This window comes from Megascapheus bottae, chromosome 16 (assembly GCF_031878675.1).
Source record: "Megascapheus bottae isolate mThoBot1 chromosome 16, mThoBot2.hap1, whole genome shotgun sequence".
NCBI classification, from domain to species: Eukaryota; Metazoa; Chordata; class Mammalia; order Rodentia; family Geomyidae; genus Megascapheus; species Megascapheus bottae.
In genome coordinates this window covers 44,948,962-44,966,537 of record NC_143524.1, presented here as the reverse complement: position 1 = coordinate 44,966,537, position 17,576 = coordinate 44,948,962, and the positions used below count along the sequence as shown (strand labels likewise).

Here is a 17,576-nt window from a genome sequence, read left to right as displayed (position 1 = left end):
AGGAACAAAGTTCAAAGCCATCTAGGACAGGAAAGTCAATGAGACATCCTGTCTCCAATTAACCAATAAAAAAGCTGGAAATAGAGTTATGGTTTAAGTGGTAGAACCTTATCCTTGAGCAAAAAGGCTCAGAGACAGCATCCAGGCCCTGAGTTCAAGCCCCTGAACCAGGACAAAAATAAAAAATGGAAAAAAACTTTAACCTAAAACATGTACCATTTAACAGGAATTCCTACACACTTGAAACAACATTAAAGACCTGAAGAAGAGGAGGGAACTAATTTAGAGCATTTTAAAGGTTTCTCTTTTTGGGCCAGGAGTTTGGTCTAATGGTAGAGTGCTTGCCTAGCATGCACAAAGACCCAGGTTCGATTCCTCGGTACCACATACATAGGAAAAAAGTTGGAAATGGTGCTATGGCTCAAGAGGTAGAGATCTAGCCTTGAGAAAGTCCAAGGAGAGTGCTCAGGCCCTGAGTTCAAGCCCTAGGACTGGCCAAAAAAAAAAAAAAAGGTTTTTCTTTTTGGCCTAGTGACATCCATCTGGTTACAAATTTAAACCTTCCTCCTTCACACCAGTATAGAGTGTTCTCCAACACAGCCAATATAATGTGCCGAGGACCCATTCTGCCTCTTCTCACTTGGAACATACTGGTTGACAACGTGCAGAGGAAGCCATGCATGGCTAGGGAGCCCTGGAAGCCTGTGGCTGAGGGGTACCTTGGCTTTGTTGGGTGGAGCTGCTCTGAATCTGCTCTTCACTCTGTCTTGAACTGTGTCACTGCAGCTTTGACTCCTCTGCACCTTCGAGTTGAGCTTCCTGCAAATAAATAGATTAACAGATAAAGGTAAGTGTCAAAATTAGTCCACATAATTGAGAGAAAAGATAATTCCTTTTATGCATTCTAAGTCATTCACCAAGAAAGATCCCTTGTGGTGCTACAATAGAAAATAAGTTTTTTTATTAACACTCGAAGAGCAAATCTTGAGAAATAATATTCTACAGAGAACACCTTGCTCCAGCTTTTACTTTCACAGTAAACAAAATGAAGCAAGACCAATGTCTATTCTACCCATGTTAGAGAGATGTAGAGACATTTCACCATTCTTAATAGGGTGCATTCGGCAGTAAATCATTCTTACAAACATTTTCATTTTATTAAACTCAAACCTCTCTTCAAACAAGCTAAACCAGCCTTTCTTTGAAGCAAACATTGAAGTACTTACAAAAGTGCATGGTAGTGGCATATGTATGTGTCCATGTGTCTGTGTATGTGCATGCACACGCACATGTGCATGCCTGTGCCCTAGTCTTGGGGCTTGAACTTAAGCTAGGCAGTCCCTGAGCTTTTGTGCCCAAGGCTAGTGCCCTATCATTGAGTCACAGTTCCACTTCCTGCTTTTTGGGTAGTTAATTTGAGATAAGAGTCTTGAGCTTTACTGCCAGGGCTGGCTTCCAGACATGACCCTCAAATCTCCTGAGTAGCTAGAATTAGAGGTGGTAGGATTTTTATGTAAGGAATCAAAATTAAATGTAGTCTCTCCCTTAAGACATTACAGTTGAGTTTCCAAAGTCTAAATCTTGATGATTTAAGAGGCTTTGAGAACACATACTTTTTGTCTTATGACTTACATTATGACTTTACAAAACCAAAGGAAACTGCACAGTACCTAATTGTATTTTGAAGTCCACTAAATTTTAGCAAGATGAATGCTGAGAGAGAAAAAGAGAAAGCAAGAGACAAAAACAGAGCAGTTACTGTGTGGCTAGCCTCTCCTCCCTCTCCAAGTTTTCTTCTAACCATTTTAAGTTTTGGTGCTTACATTTAGGTCTCTCATTTGTGCTGGTTAAATTTTGCATATGGTATGAGGCTGGGGTCTAACTTCATATTTAGGAGTTCCCAGCTATATGTAAAGCTTGTGCTGATAGAATCACATGTAAATAACTTTCACCTGCTCTGCAGACCATAATTAATTTCTTACCTTTGTTTCCTTCTCTACAACTCTAGGCTAATATGTCTCACCAAGCAAGCATTTATATTTTTATTTTTTGCCAGTCCTGGGGCTTGATCTCAGGGCCTGAGCACTGTCCTTGAGCTTTCTTAAGGGTAGAGCTCTACCACTTGAACCACAGCATCATTTCAGCTTTTTCTGTGTACGTGGTACTGAGGAATTGAACCTAGGTCTTCGTGCATGCTAGGCAAGCACTCTACTACTAGGCCATGCTCCCGGCTCCCATACTTACTGTATGTTAGACACAGAGGGATACTATCCAGGCTCTGAGAATCAGAAAATGACACACAGTGGAACTGTTCAGAGAATCAAAGACCAGAGGGGCAGACTAATATGTAATGTAATATAGTGAAAGGGCATAAAAAGTGTGTATAAAGGCAGAAGCAATGATTCTGTCATTACACAAACATCACAGGGCATATTAGCACAAGTCTAGATGGTATAACCTACCTAGACTAGCATTTAGCTGTCTAACCTTTCATAGTGATCTGTTGATCAAAATGCTACTGTACATACAGATTATATTGCAATGAGATATGGCAAATATGCAAATCAGGGTTTCTCCTCTGGATTTGTTGTTTCTGTATAATGTGGTTGTTTGATGAATAACTTTTATTTTATTATTATTTTTTGTGGCTCATGGGGCTTGAACTCAGCAGGGGCGCTGTCCTGAGCTCTTCTGCTCAAGGCTACGACCCTACCCCTGGGCCTGGGCATTGCCCCTGAATTCTTCAGCTCAAGGCTTCTGCCTTAACCCTTGAGCCAAGTCCTACTTCCCGTTTTCTAGAGGTTAATTGGAGATAAGAGTCTCAGGTCCTTTTGTGCCCAGGCTGGCTTTGAATCTTGATCCTCAGATTTCAGCCTCCCGAGTAGCTAGGATTACAGGCATGAGTCATCACACCCAGCTTAACTTTTAGTTTGTAATTTTTGTGTGTTGGTATTAGGACTTGAACTCAGGGCCTGGGTGTTATCCCTTAGCTTTTTTTTCCCCCTTAGGCCCCATCTCCACTTCCAGCTTTTTGCTAGGTAACTGAAGATAAAATTCTCCTGGATTTTCCTGCCCAGGCTGGCTTCAAGCTTTGATCTTCAGATCTCAGCCTGAGTAGCTAGGATTATAGGTGCTTGGCTCCTAATTAGTAACTTCTAAAAATTGATTTTGTAAAGTCTATTCTTTGCTACCTGTGGCCACTGAAGTCTCTAGTTCAAGACTCAGATCTTCTTTCTCCATTATTTTCCTATAAACTTTTGATTAGTTTCTGGAGTTCCAGATAGTTTTTGACTGTATAGGAGATGGATTTTTGAAGATCCTGGCCCTGCTAATTTTTCTTTATATCACTAGGTAAAGTATCTTTTTAACTTTTCTGGTGATCGAACCCAGAACATTGCACTTGCTAGGCAAGCACCTTGTCACTATCCAAAGTACCTTTTTAGATACTGCTGGATATTTAATTTACTGGACAAGAAAAAGGTTTTATTTCTGTGACACTGTTCTGAAGCCCTTCTACAGATATGGGGTACTACGAAGAGTCACTAAAGTCATAAATGTATTGTATAAAACATCAACACAGCCACGCACTGGTGGCTCACACCTGTAACCCTAGCTACTCAAGAGGCTGAGATCTGAGGGTCACAGTTGGAAGCTAGCCCAGGCAGTAAAGTCCATAAGACACTTATCTTCAGTTAATCACAGAAAAAGCCAGAAGTGATGCTGTCGCTCAAGTGGTAGAGTACTAGCCTTGAGCAAAAGGGAGCTTAGAAACAGTGCCCAGGCCCTGAGTTCAAGCCAGCAAAACAACAACAAAACAAAAACATATTACACAGGTAATATTAGCCAAGAACTGCGAGTTTGTTAATGTTCTTAGGACTTAAAGAATTCAAATAATACTTTCACTAAAAAAAACAGGGAAAGTGGGCTGGGAGTTTGGCCTAGTGGTAGAGTGCCTGCCTAGCATGCACGAAGACCCAGGTTCAATTCCTCGGTACCACATACACAGAAAAAGCCAGAGTGGTGCGGTGGCTCCGGGTAGAATTCTAGCCTTGAGGAAAGCCCAAGGACAGTGCTCATGCCCTGAGCTCAAGCCCAGTACTGGCAAAAATAAATAAAATAAATAAACAAACAAACAAACAAATAAATAAATACAGGGAAAGTAATTATTTCCTCCTCATTTTTATACATTCATTGCTGTAACCTGAAACTTAAACACAATATTTCTTACAAATACATAAAAACATGTACAGAAATGGCTCTCCCTTAAAAAAGGGGGAAATTTTCTTTTTTTTCATATATTTTTTACTGTAATTAATAGAAGGGTTACATGATATTTGCCAGATAGAAGGTGCATTAATTCACATACATTGATACCCTTTCACATGTCTTGGTCCCCATTTCCCTCCCCCCACCACTCCTCATCTTGTTTCTCCCCCTTCCCTATCCAAGAAAAGGGGGAATTTTTTAAAACATTTATTTGAACTCTATGATCTGTCAGGTACTATGCTAAGTGTTTTAAATATATTATCACATTTAATCCACACAAAAACTGAGATGAGTATCATAAATTCCCAATTTGTAGACAGAGAAACGAAGGACACAATCTTTTTCCTCCATAGCTGGGGTGAAGCTTAAAACCAGAGAATCACTACAATTCTATAGCTTATGTTCCTACTGCCACAGAATAGGACAATACTAACATTCTACTCTACTCTGCCAATACATCTAGGAAAGCACTGTTTGGACACATAATGAAGTTATAAACAAGAGAAGGCAGTAATTATCTAAAAGTCAACTGGCTTAAAAATTTTCACTGCCAAGAGCCAGATGGTTTTCTGGAATGCCGACTTGGCTAAAAATATCCACAACCATAGTAAGTCTGACTTTACAAAGAAAAGCGAGGCAGTAGCTGGTATAAACTTATAATTGGAAAGCTGGGAGACTTAATGCTTGTAAAATGCTGTTTGACATGTCATTTGAAATATGGTGTAAAAATCAGTGTTAATACATTCTTTAATAAAAAAAGAAACTAAGGAACATAGGGTTTTAAAGAAAAAAAACTTTTTAAATAAAAATATTCTCTGGAAAACAAAAAAAAGCTGTTTGAAAGATTTCAAATGATAATAATATGACATAAAATGGCAATCAGAACATGCTATTGGTTGCATACTCAGTACTCTGTCGTTCAGATCTCTACATCACACAAGTTTCCTAGGTTCTTTTGTTGTTTTGTTTTCTGTTTTTTGTTTTTTACCTTGTTTTTGTTTTTGGCTGTAACTCGGATTTGAACTTGGGGCCTTAGGCTTGCTAAAGCTGTCACTACCACCCATGTCCCCAGCCTACAAATTTCTTAATTAAGAAACTGGCATACCTTCAAGGCATATCTTGAGAGGATGGAGATACACACACATACACATGAGTGTACAAGTGTACACACGTACACGTATATGTACACAGACACACAGACACACACACACACACACACACACACACACACACTCATAATACCAGAAGCTTCCTTAAGCCTTGGAGAAGCTGCCATGCACATAGAAATGGGAAAGATTTTGTTACAACCCTCTTCTTGTGTGTTTATGATCTGGAATAACTGGCTTTGCCTATATTATAGCAGCATATATATGGTATATTTAATATATTCAAAATTCTTTAACCATTTCAACAATTAATTTTGTATTATTTCCATCCTGTTGAAAAGGAAGCCAGTAAGACCAAGGGTATGGCTCAGGGGTAGAAGCTTGACTAGCAAATGTGAGGCCTTGGGTTTAACCCCTGGAGAAGAAGAAGAAGAAGAAGAAGAAGAAGAAGAAGAAGAAGAAGAAGAAGAAGAAGAAGAAGAAGAAGAAGAAGAAGAGAGGAGGAGGAGGAGGAGGAGGAGGAGGAGGAGGAGGAGGAGGAGGAGGAGGAGGAGGAGGAGGAGGAGGAGGAGGAGGAGGAGGGAGAGGGGGAGGGGGAGGAGAAAAGAAGAGGAGGAAAGAAAAGGAGGAGGAGGAAGAAGAAGAAGAAAAGGAGGAGGAGGAGGAGGAGGAGGAGGAGGAGGAGGAGGAAAAAGAAGAAGAAGAAGAAGAAGAAGAAGAAGAAAGCCAGTATGCTCATTTGTCTATTCTGAACATTCAATAGCATACTAACAATAAATCAAACCATCCTTCCTCCTTTTCTCAATTCCTTCCTTTCTCCCTTCCCTAATATACTAACAGCAAGTCCATCTTTTCCTTTTCCTTTCTGCTTTCCTTCATCTGAAATACTGACGTTTGAGATGATAACTTCCCAAAACTTTGTGGTGAATATCTCCAGCCCTTTTTGCTTTTGTTCATTTTTCAGATAGGGTTTTGATTTTTTTCAGGGTTGACTATAGGACTACATTTTTTTCTACCTTCACATCCTATGTAGCAGGAATTACAGGCCAGGTGTGTATCATGGAACCCAGTTTTCCTTCTTTTCTCTTTTTTTTTGTGTGTGTGTGGGAGTTACAGAGCTTCCCTAACATTTTTTTGCCCATGCTGGCTTTATGTTATAATCACCCATCTCTGCCACCCATATAGACTACTATATCTTTTGTTAAGCAAGTGGACCAGAGCAGTTTTTCCAGCTCTATTCCAAAAGGCCTAGCAGAATACAAAAGTATTTAGATTTATTCTTACTGTGTAGTTTTTCTTTTTGAAGAACAGAAAATAGTGTTCTGTTGCAGACAGATTATTTCAAGACAAATATTTAAATACAGGGCCTCTTGACACAGAGTTTTGACATCTTATAGAAAGAACATCTAGAATCAAAAAAGAACTAGATTCCAATACCAGCTGTCACTCTACTGAGTGGACAGGTTCTTGATGCGTTACTGAACCAAAGTGTGTGTTTATACATGTGCACACACCTAGCAGTTTCTTGGAAATGATCTTGGGATCAGCACTTCTGGGGGGGCATGTGTGACAGCGGGGCTGGGAGAGGGAGAGGTCAAGTGTAATTCATCAACCAGTCCCACTAAATGCGCTGTAGCTAAAGTGCCTAATGAACCTCTGCTTTTTTCCCCTTGCTATAATCTGAGCATAATATATGAGGTATGTAAAAAACTCAACAGGGTAGGAAGAATCAGGAAATACTAGGCAAAAGCCAGCTCCCCTGATTTTATCTCTCACCTTATTTTAGGCCTTTCTAGAAACTATCAGGATATTTCCCTTCTAAAATGATAAAGACACTACTGACATCTCTAAACTGTTTAATTTCTACCATGACCAGTTTGTTGTTTTTGAGATAGGGTATTGCTAACTTTTGCAAAGGCTACTTTTTTTTTGCCAGTCCTGGGGCTTGAACTCAGGGCCTGAGCACTGTTTTGGAGCTTTTTTAAGGCTAGAGCTCTACCATTTAAGCCACAGCACCACTTCCAGCTTTCTCTATGTATGTGGTACCAAGGAACTGAACCTGGGTCTCCATGCATGCTAGGCAAACACTCTACCACTAGGTCCAACTCCGGGTCCCACACAGGCTAGTCTTAAACTTCTGAATCTATACCATCCTAGAAATTGATATTATAGCTAATATGCCCAGTAGTAACAGTAAATTCTTTTGGGGGGGTTGCTGATACTGGGGCTTGACTTGGGACCTCATACTCTCAGGAAGCTTTTCTCTGACAGCTGGCACTCTACCATTTGAGCCACTTCAAGCTTTTTTTTTTTTCCTAGTTTGTTGGAAATAAGAGTCTCCAAATTTGTCTACCCTAGCTGGTTTTACACCTTGACCCTTAGATCTCAGATTTCTGAGTTGCCAGAATTATAGGCATGAGCCACTTAACATCTGGCTAGCAGCAAATTCTTTTGGATAGAAAGGATCCAGCTGTGGAGAGAGGGAAATGGGGACAAAAGCATGAGAAGGGGTATCCATGTATGAGAAGTAATGCACCTACATCTGGCAAATGTAACTATAACCCCTCTATACATTACCCTGACAGTAAAAAAATTAAAAAACAAAAAAAAGAAAATAGAGTAAAAAAGCAGGGACTATCATCAGAATTATGTAAGCATAAAAACCAATTTCTATCTAAATAAATTACCCTTGAATCTCTAAAAAAAAAGAAAGAAAAGAAAAAGAAAGAAAGAAAGACAGACAGAAAGAAAGGATCCCGCTGTATCCATCAAGGCAGCAAGAAAGAGTTACTCTAACAGTACTTCAGGAAAGAGGAATAAGATGAGAAACTTCAGGTTTATACAAAAAAAATAAAGGTTGCATGTTTTTGCATCTCTATATTAAAATAGATCAAAGCATACAGTAACTATTCCTAGAATGTCTGCTGAATGAATGATTCTTCCCATCATTCCTCTCTCCCTATCTCCCTCCCCACTTCCTTCCACTTAATTATCCTTATAATATTTATCTAATTCCTCTCTCCTTTCCTCCCCAGAACATGCAAAGTCTAAAACAGATTTCAACAAGGAGCTTAAAAATACTTTAGTTTTGAAAATGGCTATTCTGCCAAAATTGATATGCAAATTCAATGCAATCCCCATAAAAATCCCAAAGACATTCTTTACTAAAATAGAATATACAATTCAAAGGTTCATATGGAACAAGAAAAGACCTAGAATAGCCAAAACAATTCTAGGCAAAAAGAGCAATGCTGGTGGTATTCCAATACCAGACTTCAAACTACTATAGAGCCATAATAACAAAAACAGCATGGTATTGGCACAAAAACATACCAGAAGATCACTGGAACAGAATAGAAGACCCAGAAATAGAACCACATACCTATAGTCAACTTGTATTTGACAAAGGAGCCAGAGATATACAGTGGAACAAACACAGTCTATTCAATTATTAGTGCTGGCAAAACTGGGCAGCCACATGCAGAAAACTAAAAATTGACCCTAGCCTTTCACCATGAATAAGCATTAACTCAAAGTGGATCAGAGACCTCAATATCAGACCAGAAACCATGAAACTGCTACATGATAGAGTAGGAGAGACACTGGAACTCATAGGCACAGGCAAAAGATTCCTGAACAGAATCCCAAGGTCACAACAGAATGGAGAGACTCAATAAATGGGACTACCTAAAAATAAAAAGTTTCTGCACAGCTAAAAGCATAGTCGCAAAAGTAGAGAGACAGCCAACCAACTGGGAAAAGATATTTACCAATAATACATCTGACAAATGCTTAATATCCAGTATCTACAGGGAACTCAAGAAACTAATCCCCCCAAACCCAACAAACCATTCACTAAATGGGCAAGGGAACTAAAGAGAGACTTGTCAGAAGAAGAGATTAAAATGGCAGAAAAACAAATGGGAAAATGCTCATCATCCATGGTCATAAAGGAAATGCAAATAAAAACAACCCTAAGATACCACCTTACCCCAACAAGAATGGCCAAGATTTTGAACTCAGACAATGACAGTTACTGGCGGGGTTGTGGAGAAAAAGGAACCTTACTGCACTGCTGCTGGGATTGTAAGCAAGTTCAGCCACTCTGGAAAGCAGTGTGGAGGTTTCTTAAAGAACTGAAAATTGACCTTCCCTACAATTCCGCCATACCACTTCTGGGCATCTACCCTGAACATCATAACCCAGGATCTGATAAGGTCACCTGCTCAGCCATGCTTATCTCTGCATATTCACAATAGCCAGGCAATGGAAACAATCCAGATGCCCTACTGCAGATGAATGGATACAGAAAATGTGGTATATATACACAATGGAATTCTACATAGCCAACAGACAAGATAAAACAATGGCATTTGCAGGGAAGTGGATGAATCTAGAGCAAATCATGTTCAGTGAGACAAGTCAAGACCAAAGGAACAAAAGGCACATGGTATCCTTAATATGTGGCTATTAGATCCAAACAGGACTTAATATTTGTATTCCCAATGATATGGACATGGTATTGGAAATATAAACATAACTACATAGACATAAAAACCTATGACTCTATAGACATAATGTTTTCTTTCATAAATTAATATGTATCTATGATATACAAACCTTTAGCCTAATTTTGATTATGTTCTAAAAACTAAATGCCAGTGATTTTATACAGAGATTCCCTTTTTGAACACTTGTTTGTTAAGCATGTAATTTGAAATATGATGTAAAAATCAATGTTAATAAATTCTTTAATAAAAAAATACTTCAGTTTGCTTTTGTGAAGCCCACAAAGTTATAGTTAGTTCTAGGCAATGAAAAGGAAATCAAATCTGACCTCGGGTCCTACTAAAAAAATATTTAAGTCCCAGAGGAAGAGAGAAAAGAAAAGATCAACACTAGGAGTTGGAAGCATGGCTCAGGTGGTAGAGCATCAGTCTATGAGCAAAAACATCAGATGCTGAGTCCAAGTCCTGGTCTCCAACAACAACAACAAAAAGAACCAAAGAGAAAAATCTATGGATAGTGTCAGACAAAAGAAGACTTTGTTATTTCCCTCTAGGATACTTTGCAGCAGATAAATTAGCATAATTCTGTGCTCAGAATGCCAGAAAATACTGCTTTTAAAAAAAATTTAGCTCAGTCCTTTCTCTGTAGTCCATCCATGAAAACTCAGATCCAACTTTTTTCATCCCTTCAACTCCCCCATCATAACTACAACAATACCTGTGTACCTTTGGTCTGTTTTGTCACCCTCAAATGAAAGAACGTGCACAGAATTCAATACCAGTTTCTTACCCTGCCAGGAAAGCTAAGGAGTAGGAATTGTTCTTGGAAACAAATGCTGAGCGATGTGCCTGTGTCATCTGGCCTCGAGAAGGTTCTTCGTTCTCTGAATCTGAGAGACGTGCAGGACACTGCCAAGGAGACAAAGAAGACAAGACTGTCTAGGATTCTTGTGTATATATTCTAGCTACAGCTTCAAATCATGCCTTTTCTGAATCACTTTTGAATTCTCATCTATGTTTTCATATGCCTCCTGAATATCCCAAACCCAAATGTAGTTCAAATTCAATATATCCAAAATCAAACTCATTCTTTTCTTCTAAGTCCCATCACCAAACTATCTAGACACCTCAATGCTATGACTCCTTTTTCCCCCTTACTTGTAAGTCATTATACATTTAAATAGAGGTTTTGAGTACTCTAATACTTGTAAATACTTCATTTTTACATCAGACCTATTAAAACAATGATTAGTATTATCTTTCACTGATGGTATATAGACTCCTAGCAGTTAATTTGCCCATGATTATAAAGTTAATAAATGGGTAAATCTGGTTCTTAAATCAGAACTACCATCTCCAAACTGTCCATATGATATTTTTGCTCTAGGCCATTTCACTCTCAGAGTGTTTCTCAGATCTAACTCTTTCCATTTATATGCACTGACATTGCCTTATCTGAGACTTTCATTATCTCTGCCTCAATTATTGCCACAATTTGCTTACTAGTCTCCCTATCTTGAGATTCTCTTGCCTTGAATCTACTGCATACAATGAAGGATTACCTCCCAATTCACAGAGAGACTCCTGATGCTCCCTTGCTTAACCTTTGGCAACTTCAGGATCCCTTCAGGGCTGTTATTTGCCAGGCTAATAGCATCTAATGGACTGTATTTCTTAACAGTTGGCCTTTGCAACCACTGAGGTTTGTTGTTTTGTTTTGTTTTGTTTTTTACTTTTGTAGTGCTAACTGCTTTGAGAACCCTATTACACAAAATAGTCACTGGAGACACTTTAGTTACACTAACCTGTTGTCAAGTTTTATATGATACTGTCTTCTCAACTCTATGAAAAAGAAAAACAATATGATACCAATAGACTCAGTGGGGAACAAATTATGGCAATTTCTATTATCTCCTCCCTTCACTAGCAGTTTAGTAAGAAGTAAAAGACTATTCAAATTCTAGTTCTGCTACTCAACTATCATTACCACTGTAGGTTAATTGCTTTCTTTCTTATCTTCATTTTTTTCATCTATAAAAGTTCCTCCACTTTAAAGATTTTGATAATGAGAGAGAATGATGAAAGGGATGATATTGATCAAAATGCATTGTATTTATAAATTAATTTGTCAAGTGGTAACCCCTTTTATAACTACTTAATGGTAATAAAAAATATAGTGAAAAAAGGATTTTGAAAAGCCAATAAAATTACCTACTATATTATTAGCTAACAAGTAAATATAGAAAATAAATTTTACTCTCATTACCTTAAGTAGTATTACCCTTTTAAGAAAAAAAAGCCTATGTTGTAATTTGCCAGTTCCTTTTGTTATTAAAAACCTTAATTTCATTGTTATAAATAAGTACCTGTTTAGTCCAAAGGTAGGGCTACAAGACTCTCTCTCCAAAATAACCAGCAAAAAGCCATGCTTGAGGCATAACTCAAGTGACAGAGCATCAGCCAAGCAAACAAAGCCAAGTACACATAATACCTTGAGTTATCCGATATTCCCATCACATTAAAAAAAAAAACCCTAGGGCCATCTTAAAGTCCTCAAAAATATAAAGGAAAAAGCAAAAGCAATATTACACAAACATAACACTTGAAGTATTTGTAGGTTAGATTTGTGTGTGCATATGTCTGTTTATGTGTATGCCAGTCCTGGGGCTTGAACTCAGGGCCTGGGTACTGTCCCTGAGCTGTTTTGCTCAAGACTAGCACTCTACCTCTTGAGTCACAGCTTCACTTCCAGCTACTTTGGTGTTTAAATGGACTCAGCTCAAGCTGACTTAGAATCACATCCTTAAATCTCAGTTCCTGAGTAGCTAGGATTTCAGATGTGAGCCAGTGCCTGGATCATAAGTTAGATTTTATTCTATGTATTTTTACACCAAAATGCTTGTGAAACTAGCATTTGGGAATTTGTATTTTCTTATTTCTTCCAAGACTGAAATTAGATTGATATACTTGCTATATAGTTTAGTGATGGTTGTGACAAAAGAAAAAACAACTTCACAGCCTTGACATGAGCAAGTATTAGAGACCAGTTCCTAGAGGAAATAAAAACCAAGGGGCAGTACTTTCAGAGGGCAGCAATACTGAGAATTAAACCCAAGGCCTCTTCCTTGCTATCAGATACTTTACCATTTGAGCCAAGCATCTGAACCCTTTATGTGTTGGTAATTTAGGAGATCGGTCTTGATTACTTATGCCTAGGCTGCCTGTACTTCAATTCTCCTATTCGTGCTTTCTAGTTTCACTGAGGACAACAGGCACTTGCTAGGATCACAGTGCATGTTTGTTTTTAAACTGGACTTTGTTAAGCAGGTGCTCCACCATTTGAGTGATATTCTAAGCCCTTTCTGCTTTAGTTATTTTTCAGAGGATTTCAAATATATGCTTGTACTAGCCTAGATCTTGATCCTTCTATTTATTCCTTTTGCATATCTGGGATGACAAGCGCATGCCACCATGCCAGCTTTTATTGGTGGAGACAGGAGGTCTTGTGAATGTCTTCCCAGGCTGACTTCAAATCATGATCTTCCTGCCTCAGACTCCTGGATGCTGGGATTTCATAGAGGTATGTCACCACACTGGCTTCTATGTTATCTTTTAAAATAATAATTGAAGAATAATTACTATTATTATTCTAAGTGGAATCAAAAGCCCCAAGCTAGGCATCAGTGGCATACATCTGTTATCCTGGTTACTCAGGTTGTCCTGGCTGAGATCTGAGGATCAAAGACATTCAAAACCAGCCCAAGCAGGAATGATAGTGAGACTCCTATCTCCACTTAACCAGAAAAAAAAGCCAGAAATGAAGTGGAGCTCAAGTGACAGAACACTATCCTTGAGCAGGAACAGTGCCCAGGCCCAGAATTCAAACTCCAGGACCTACCTACACACACATACCCCACAGCATATGGCAGTCTTAAAGTATCATTGACCTAAGCAGTTTAAATACATTTCAGTTTCTGAAGTTCAGGGCAAATGTTTTTAAAAAAATTAAACCAAAAGGTCAGACATTATGTAACTTGGCTATCAGTATAAGGTTAGTTGCCAGCATACAGAACCTACGAAATAAACTTCTGTTCCAGGATTTTCTTTCTACTTTACTATATATTGTCTGACTTTATATATGCCAAGACTCTATTAACTCCTACTTCTTAAAAAGATAACATAAAATATAAATAAACATCAAAATGTTTTAGAAGATATTCAAGTGTAATTAGATCAAGACTAAGACTAGATAGGTAATATTGAGGAAGTATCTTAAATCTAAGCACTATTCTGTTTACAAAACTATAAAGCACAGAGCAAAATACACCTTTTAAGGAATAAGATACAAAACTTAAACATCAAAGTCTAACAAGCGAATCTAAATGACACTACACATATACAACTTATCACATGCTCTATAGTATACTACATTTTCCTCACACTCAGTGTTTTTCCTCCTATTGTTTCCTTTTTGTACGGGGCTCACTGTCCCACTTTCTCCAGCTCTCATCTGGATGAGAACTGCCCTTCTTCTCTGCCCTAAAATGTCCAAGTCAATGACTATTACTGGTTTCTTAATCACCCAAAACAGTTTTCATGGCACCTAGGCTAACTACTGATTTCTGAGGCATCCATCAAAAAGGTAGATATACTTACTTGTTCCAGATTTGTTTTCAGTACTAATGGCTCCTCTCTCTTTTTCTGATCATCCATTTTCCTTTTCCCTATTTCTGTATCATCTGGTAATGGTTTGTGGATTTGATCTTCAGAAGCCTTTTCTTCTTGTAACTTTTCTCCTCTAAGCTAAAAAATACAAATTACACAGAAATAGTAGAATCTGAGGAAAATCTAGACCTAAAATCCTCTTCTACTCTAGCCTAGAAAAAAATACATGACATAATTGTTTTAAGACTGCTTTTTATTCTTGGCACTGGTAGCTCATGCCACCATCTCAGGTGGCTAAGATCTGAGGACTGCTGTGTGAAGCCAGCCTAGGCTGGAAAAGTTCATGAGACTCTTACTACCAATTAACCATTGAAAAAGCCAGAAGTAGAGTTGTGGCTCAAGTGGTAAGAGCACCAGACTTGAACACAAAAGCTCAAGAACAACACGACACCCAGGCCCTGAGTTCAAATGCCAGAACCAGCACCAAAAAAACCAAACCAATTCTAGTCTTCAATTCCCTCTTTAAATAACCAAGATCCCTAGTCAACACTCTAATAATTAGCAGGGCACAGTGATACATACTTATAATCCCACTACTCAGGAGGCTGTAGTAGGAGAATTAAGGAGTTTGGGGCCAGCCTGGGCTACCTAGCAAGACCCATGAATCAAAAACAATTTTTAAACACCCCAATAACTTCCTTGTATACACCTTCAATTCCACTGCATCTCTCCATCCAACTTTTGTTAAAACCCAATTTCTAGTTAAATTTCATATATTATTTTCATAAGCATCTGAGCTAGTCCCTTTTTTTAGTGGCTTTTAAAATTGTATTTGTTTTTTTATTGTCTTAAAGTTGTTATTCAAAGACATGTCAACTCAATATGTCCATTTATGAGTACATGATAAAAAGATTCATATTTGGCAACATGAATCTACTCATAGTCACAAAATTTAACAACTTCTAGTAACCTCAAAAAGCAAAAAGTCAAAGGTCCTCGACTGGGGTACTGAGAGCCCATCTCGACAACTTGAGTGAATGTTGGTAAATTACAGAGAGAGGAGAGGAAGTACTTTTTGACTCTAACTTCTATGCACAATCCCCAGACAATTAGTTTGAAAACAACAAAAATAATATCATCTGGACATAATTAAAGGCTTTCCAATGATAAGCATTTCTTAATTAGAAAAATTTTGATTCATTACAGTTTTCTTGGAATACTTAATATAGTGACAGCAACAAAAATAACAATAGCTACATAGGATACCTAGTAAGACAAAGAAAAATAATATGAACAATTACTAGCAAGACCTTTTGCTAGAGTTGCAAAAGTTTCTTTTTTGGTGGCTAGTTATTGTAGCGAGTATGTAATAGGTCATATGATTTACATTTTTATCTTTGTAAAAAACTCAAAAAAATAATTCTTAACGTTTATTTCTAATTTAGCTCCATTTCTGACTAGAGTGGCATAAAACATGGTGGCTCACAAATGTAATCTTAGCCACTCAGGAGGCTGAGAGCCCAGGGAGGAAAGTCCATGAGATACTTACCTCCAATTAACCATCAGAAAATTGAAGGTAGAGCTGTGGCTCAAGCAGTAGAGCATTAGCCTTGAGCCAAAAGCTTAGGGACAGCATCCGGGCATCTGGGCTCTAAGTTCAAGCTCTAAGATACACACACACACACACGCGCGCGCGCACGTGTGCGTGCGCTCTACACTGTAAAATTTAAAACCCCTCACTAAACTTTCTTTAATGTTATTATGCCAATTCATTTCAATGAAATAACTACTATACTGGACATAATGGCTTAAGCCCGTAATCCTAGCTACTTGCAGGGCAGAGATAAGAACTTACAGTTTGGAGCCAACCCAGACTACCATGTTTGTGAGATTCCATCTCAACCAATAGTTGCATATGGTGGTACACCTGTTATTTCAACTACAGAGGAAGCACAGTGTCTGGATGTATTAGTATGTGCCTGTTATACCAGAAACATGGGGAAGCTTAAGTAGGAGAACAACAGCCAAGGCCAGCCAGAGTATAAAAGAATACCCTATCTTCACAATAACTAATATAAACAGGGGCTGAAGGCTTGGCTTAAGTGGTAAAGTGCCTGCCTAGAGAACATGAAACCCTAAATTAAACACATACTACTGCCAAAAAGAAAAATGCTATGGCAGTATGTATACTATACCTTTCGCAGGCATTCATATTCCTCACGAAGTTCACTTGGTTTGCTTAATTTGATTGGTGCTCTGAATATAAACTCTGGAAGAAAAGAAAATGAAAATATTTCTAACAGGACTTTCTTGTCTAACAAATGTTTCATATTACAAATTACATATAAAGGCGTGGTCCTCTTAACTTGAACATTCACTCAAATTAAATTGGGTTTGAACTCGGAACCTGGCTGTTGTCCCTAAGCTTTTATGCTCAAAGCTGGCACTCTACCACTTGAGCCATGTCTCCACTCCTGGCTTTTTGGTGGTTAGAGATAAGAATCTCATGGACTTTCCTGCCAGGGCTAACTTCAAGTCACATTTCTCAGATCTGTCTCCTGAGGAGCTACGATTACAGGTATACTCCCCAGCACTTGACCCTCAAATTAACATTTTTAAAGGTAATTTATAGTCCCATTAACAGTCCAACAGTTGTGAACATACCATTTCTTCATGTCTTTTCCAGTACAACTTGAATGATGAGAATTTAACCTTGTCAGTCTAAAAGGTGATGTTATTCCTCATATACTTATTGAGGTTGTTTTATATAACTAAGAGCAATTTGTATTCTTTTAGTATGAGATGTGGGTGCACATTCCTTTTATTAACTTTTTCTTCTTGATTTGTTAAAGCTATCTTTAAACTAGGTGCTAGTGCCACCTATAATCCTATAGCTGACATCTTATATTCCAATACCTCTAATCCAAGCTATTCAGAAGACTGAGATCCTTAGGATCATGATACAAAGACAGGGCCTAACAGAAAAGTTCACAAGATTCCATCTCCAAAAGAACTGGCAAACTGAGGATAG

General features: G+C 38.2%; 1 protein-coding gene across 1 annotated transcript in view; it reads right to left on the bottom strand.

The window, feature by feature from the left end:
* The window catches only part of Rnf169 (ring finger protein 169), a 46,698-nt gene that overhangs the window by 7,400 nt on the left and 21,722 nt on the right, over positions 1-17,576 (bottom strand). Inside the window, exons 2-5 of the mRNA XM_090348419.1 lie at positions 16,741-16,814; positions 14,537-14,683; positions 10,671-10,789; positions 720-819 (exon numbers count right to left, since the gene is read on the bottom strand). Coding sequence (XP_090204545.1) covers positions 720-819; positions 10,671-10,789; positions 14,537-14,683; positions 16,741-16,814 — 440 coding nt within the window. The remainder of the gene's footprint in view (positions 1-719; positions 820-10,670; positions 10,790-14,536; positions 14,684-16,740; positions 16,815-17,576) is intronic.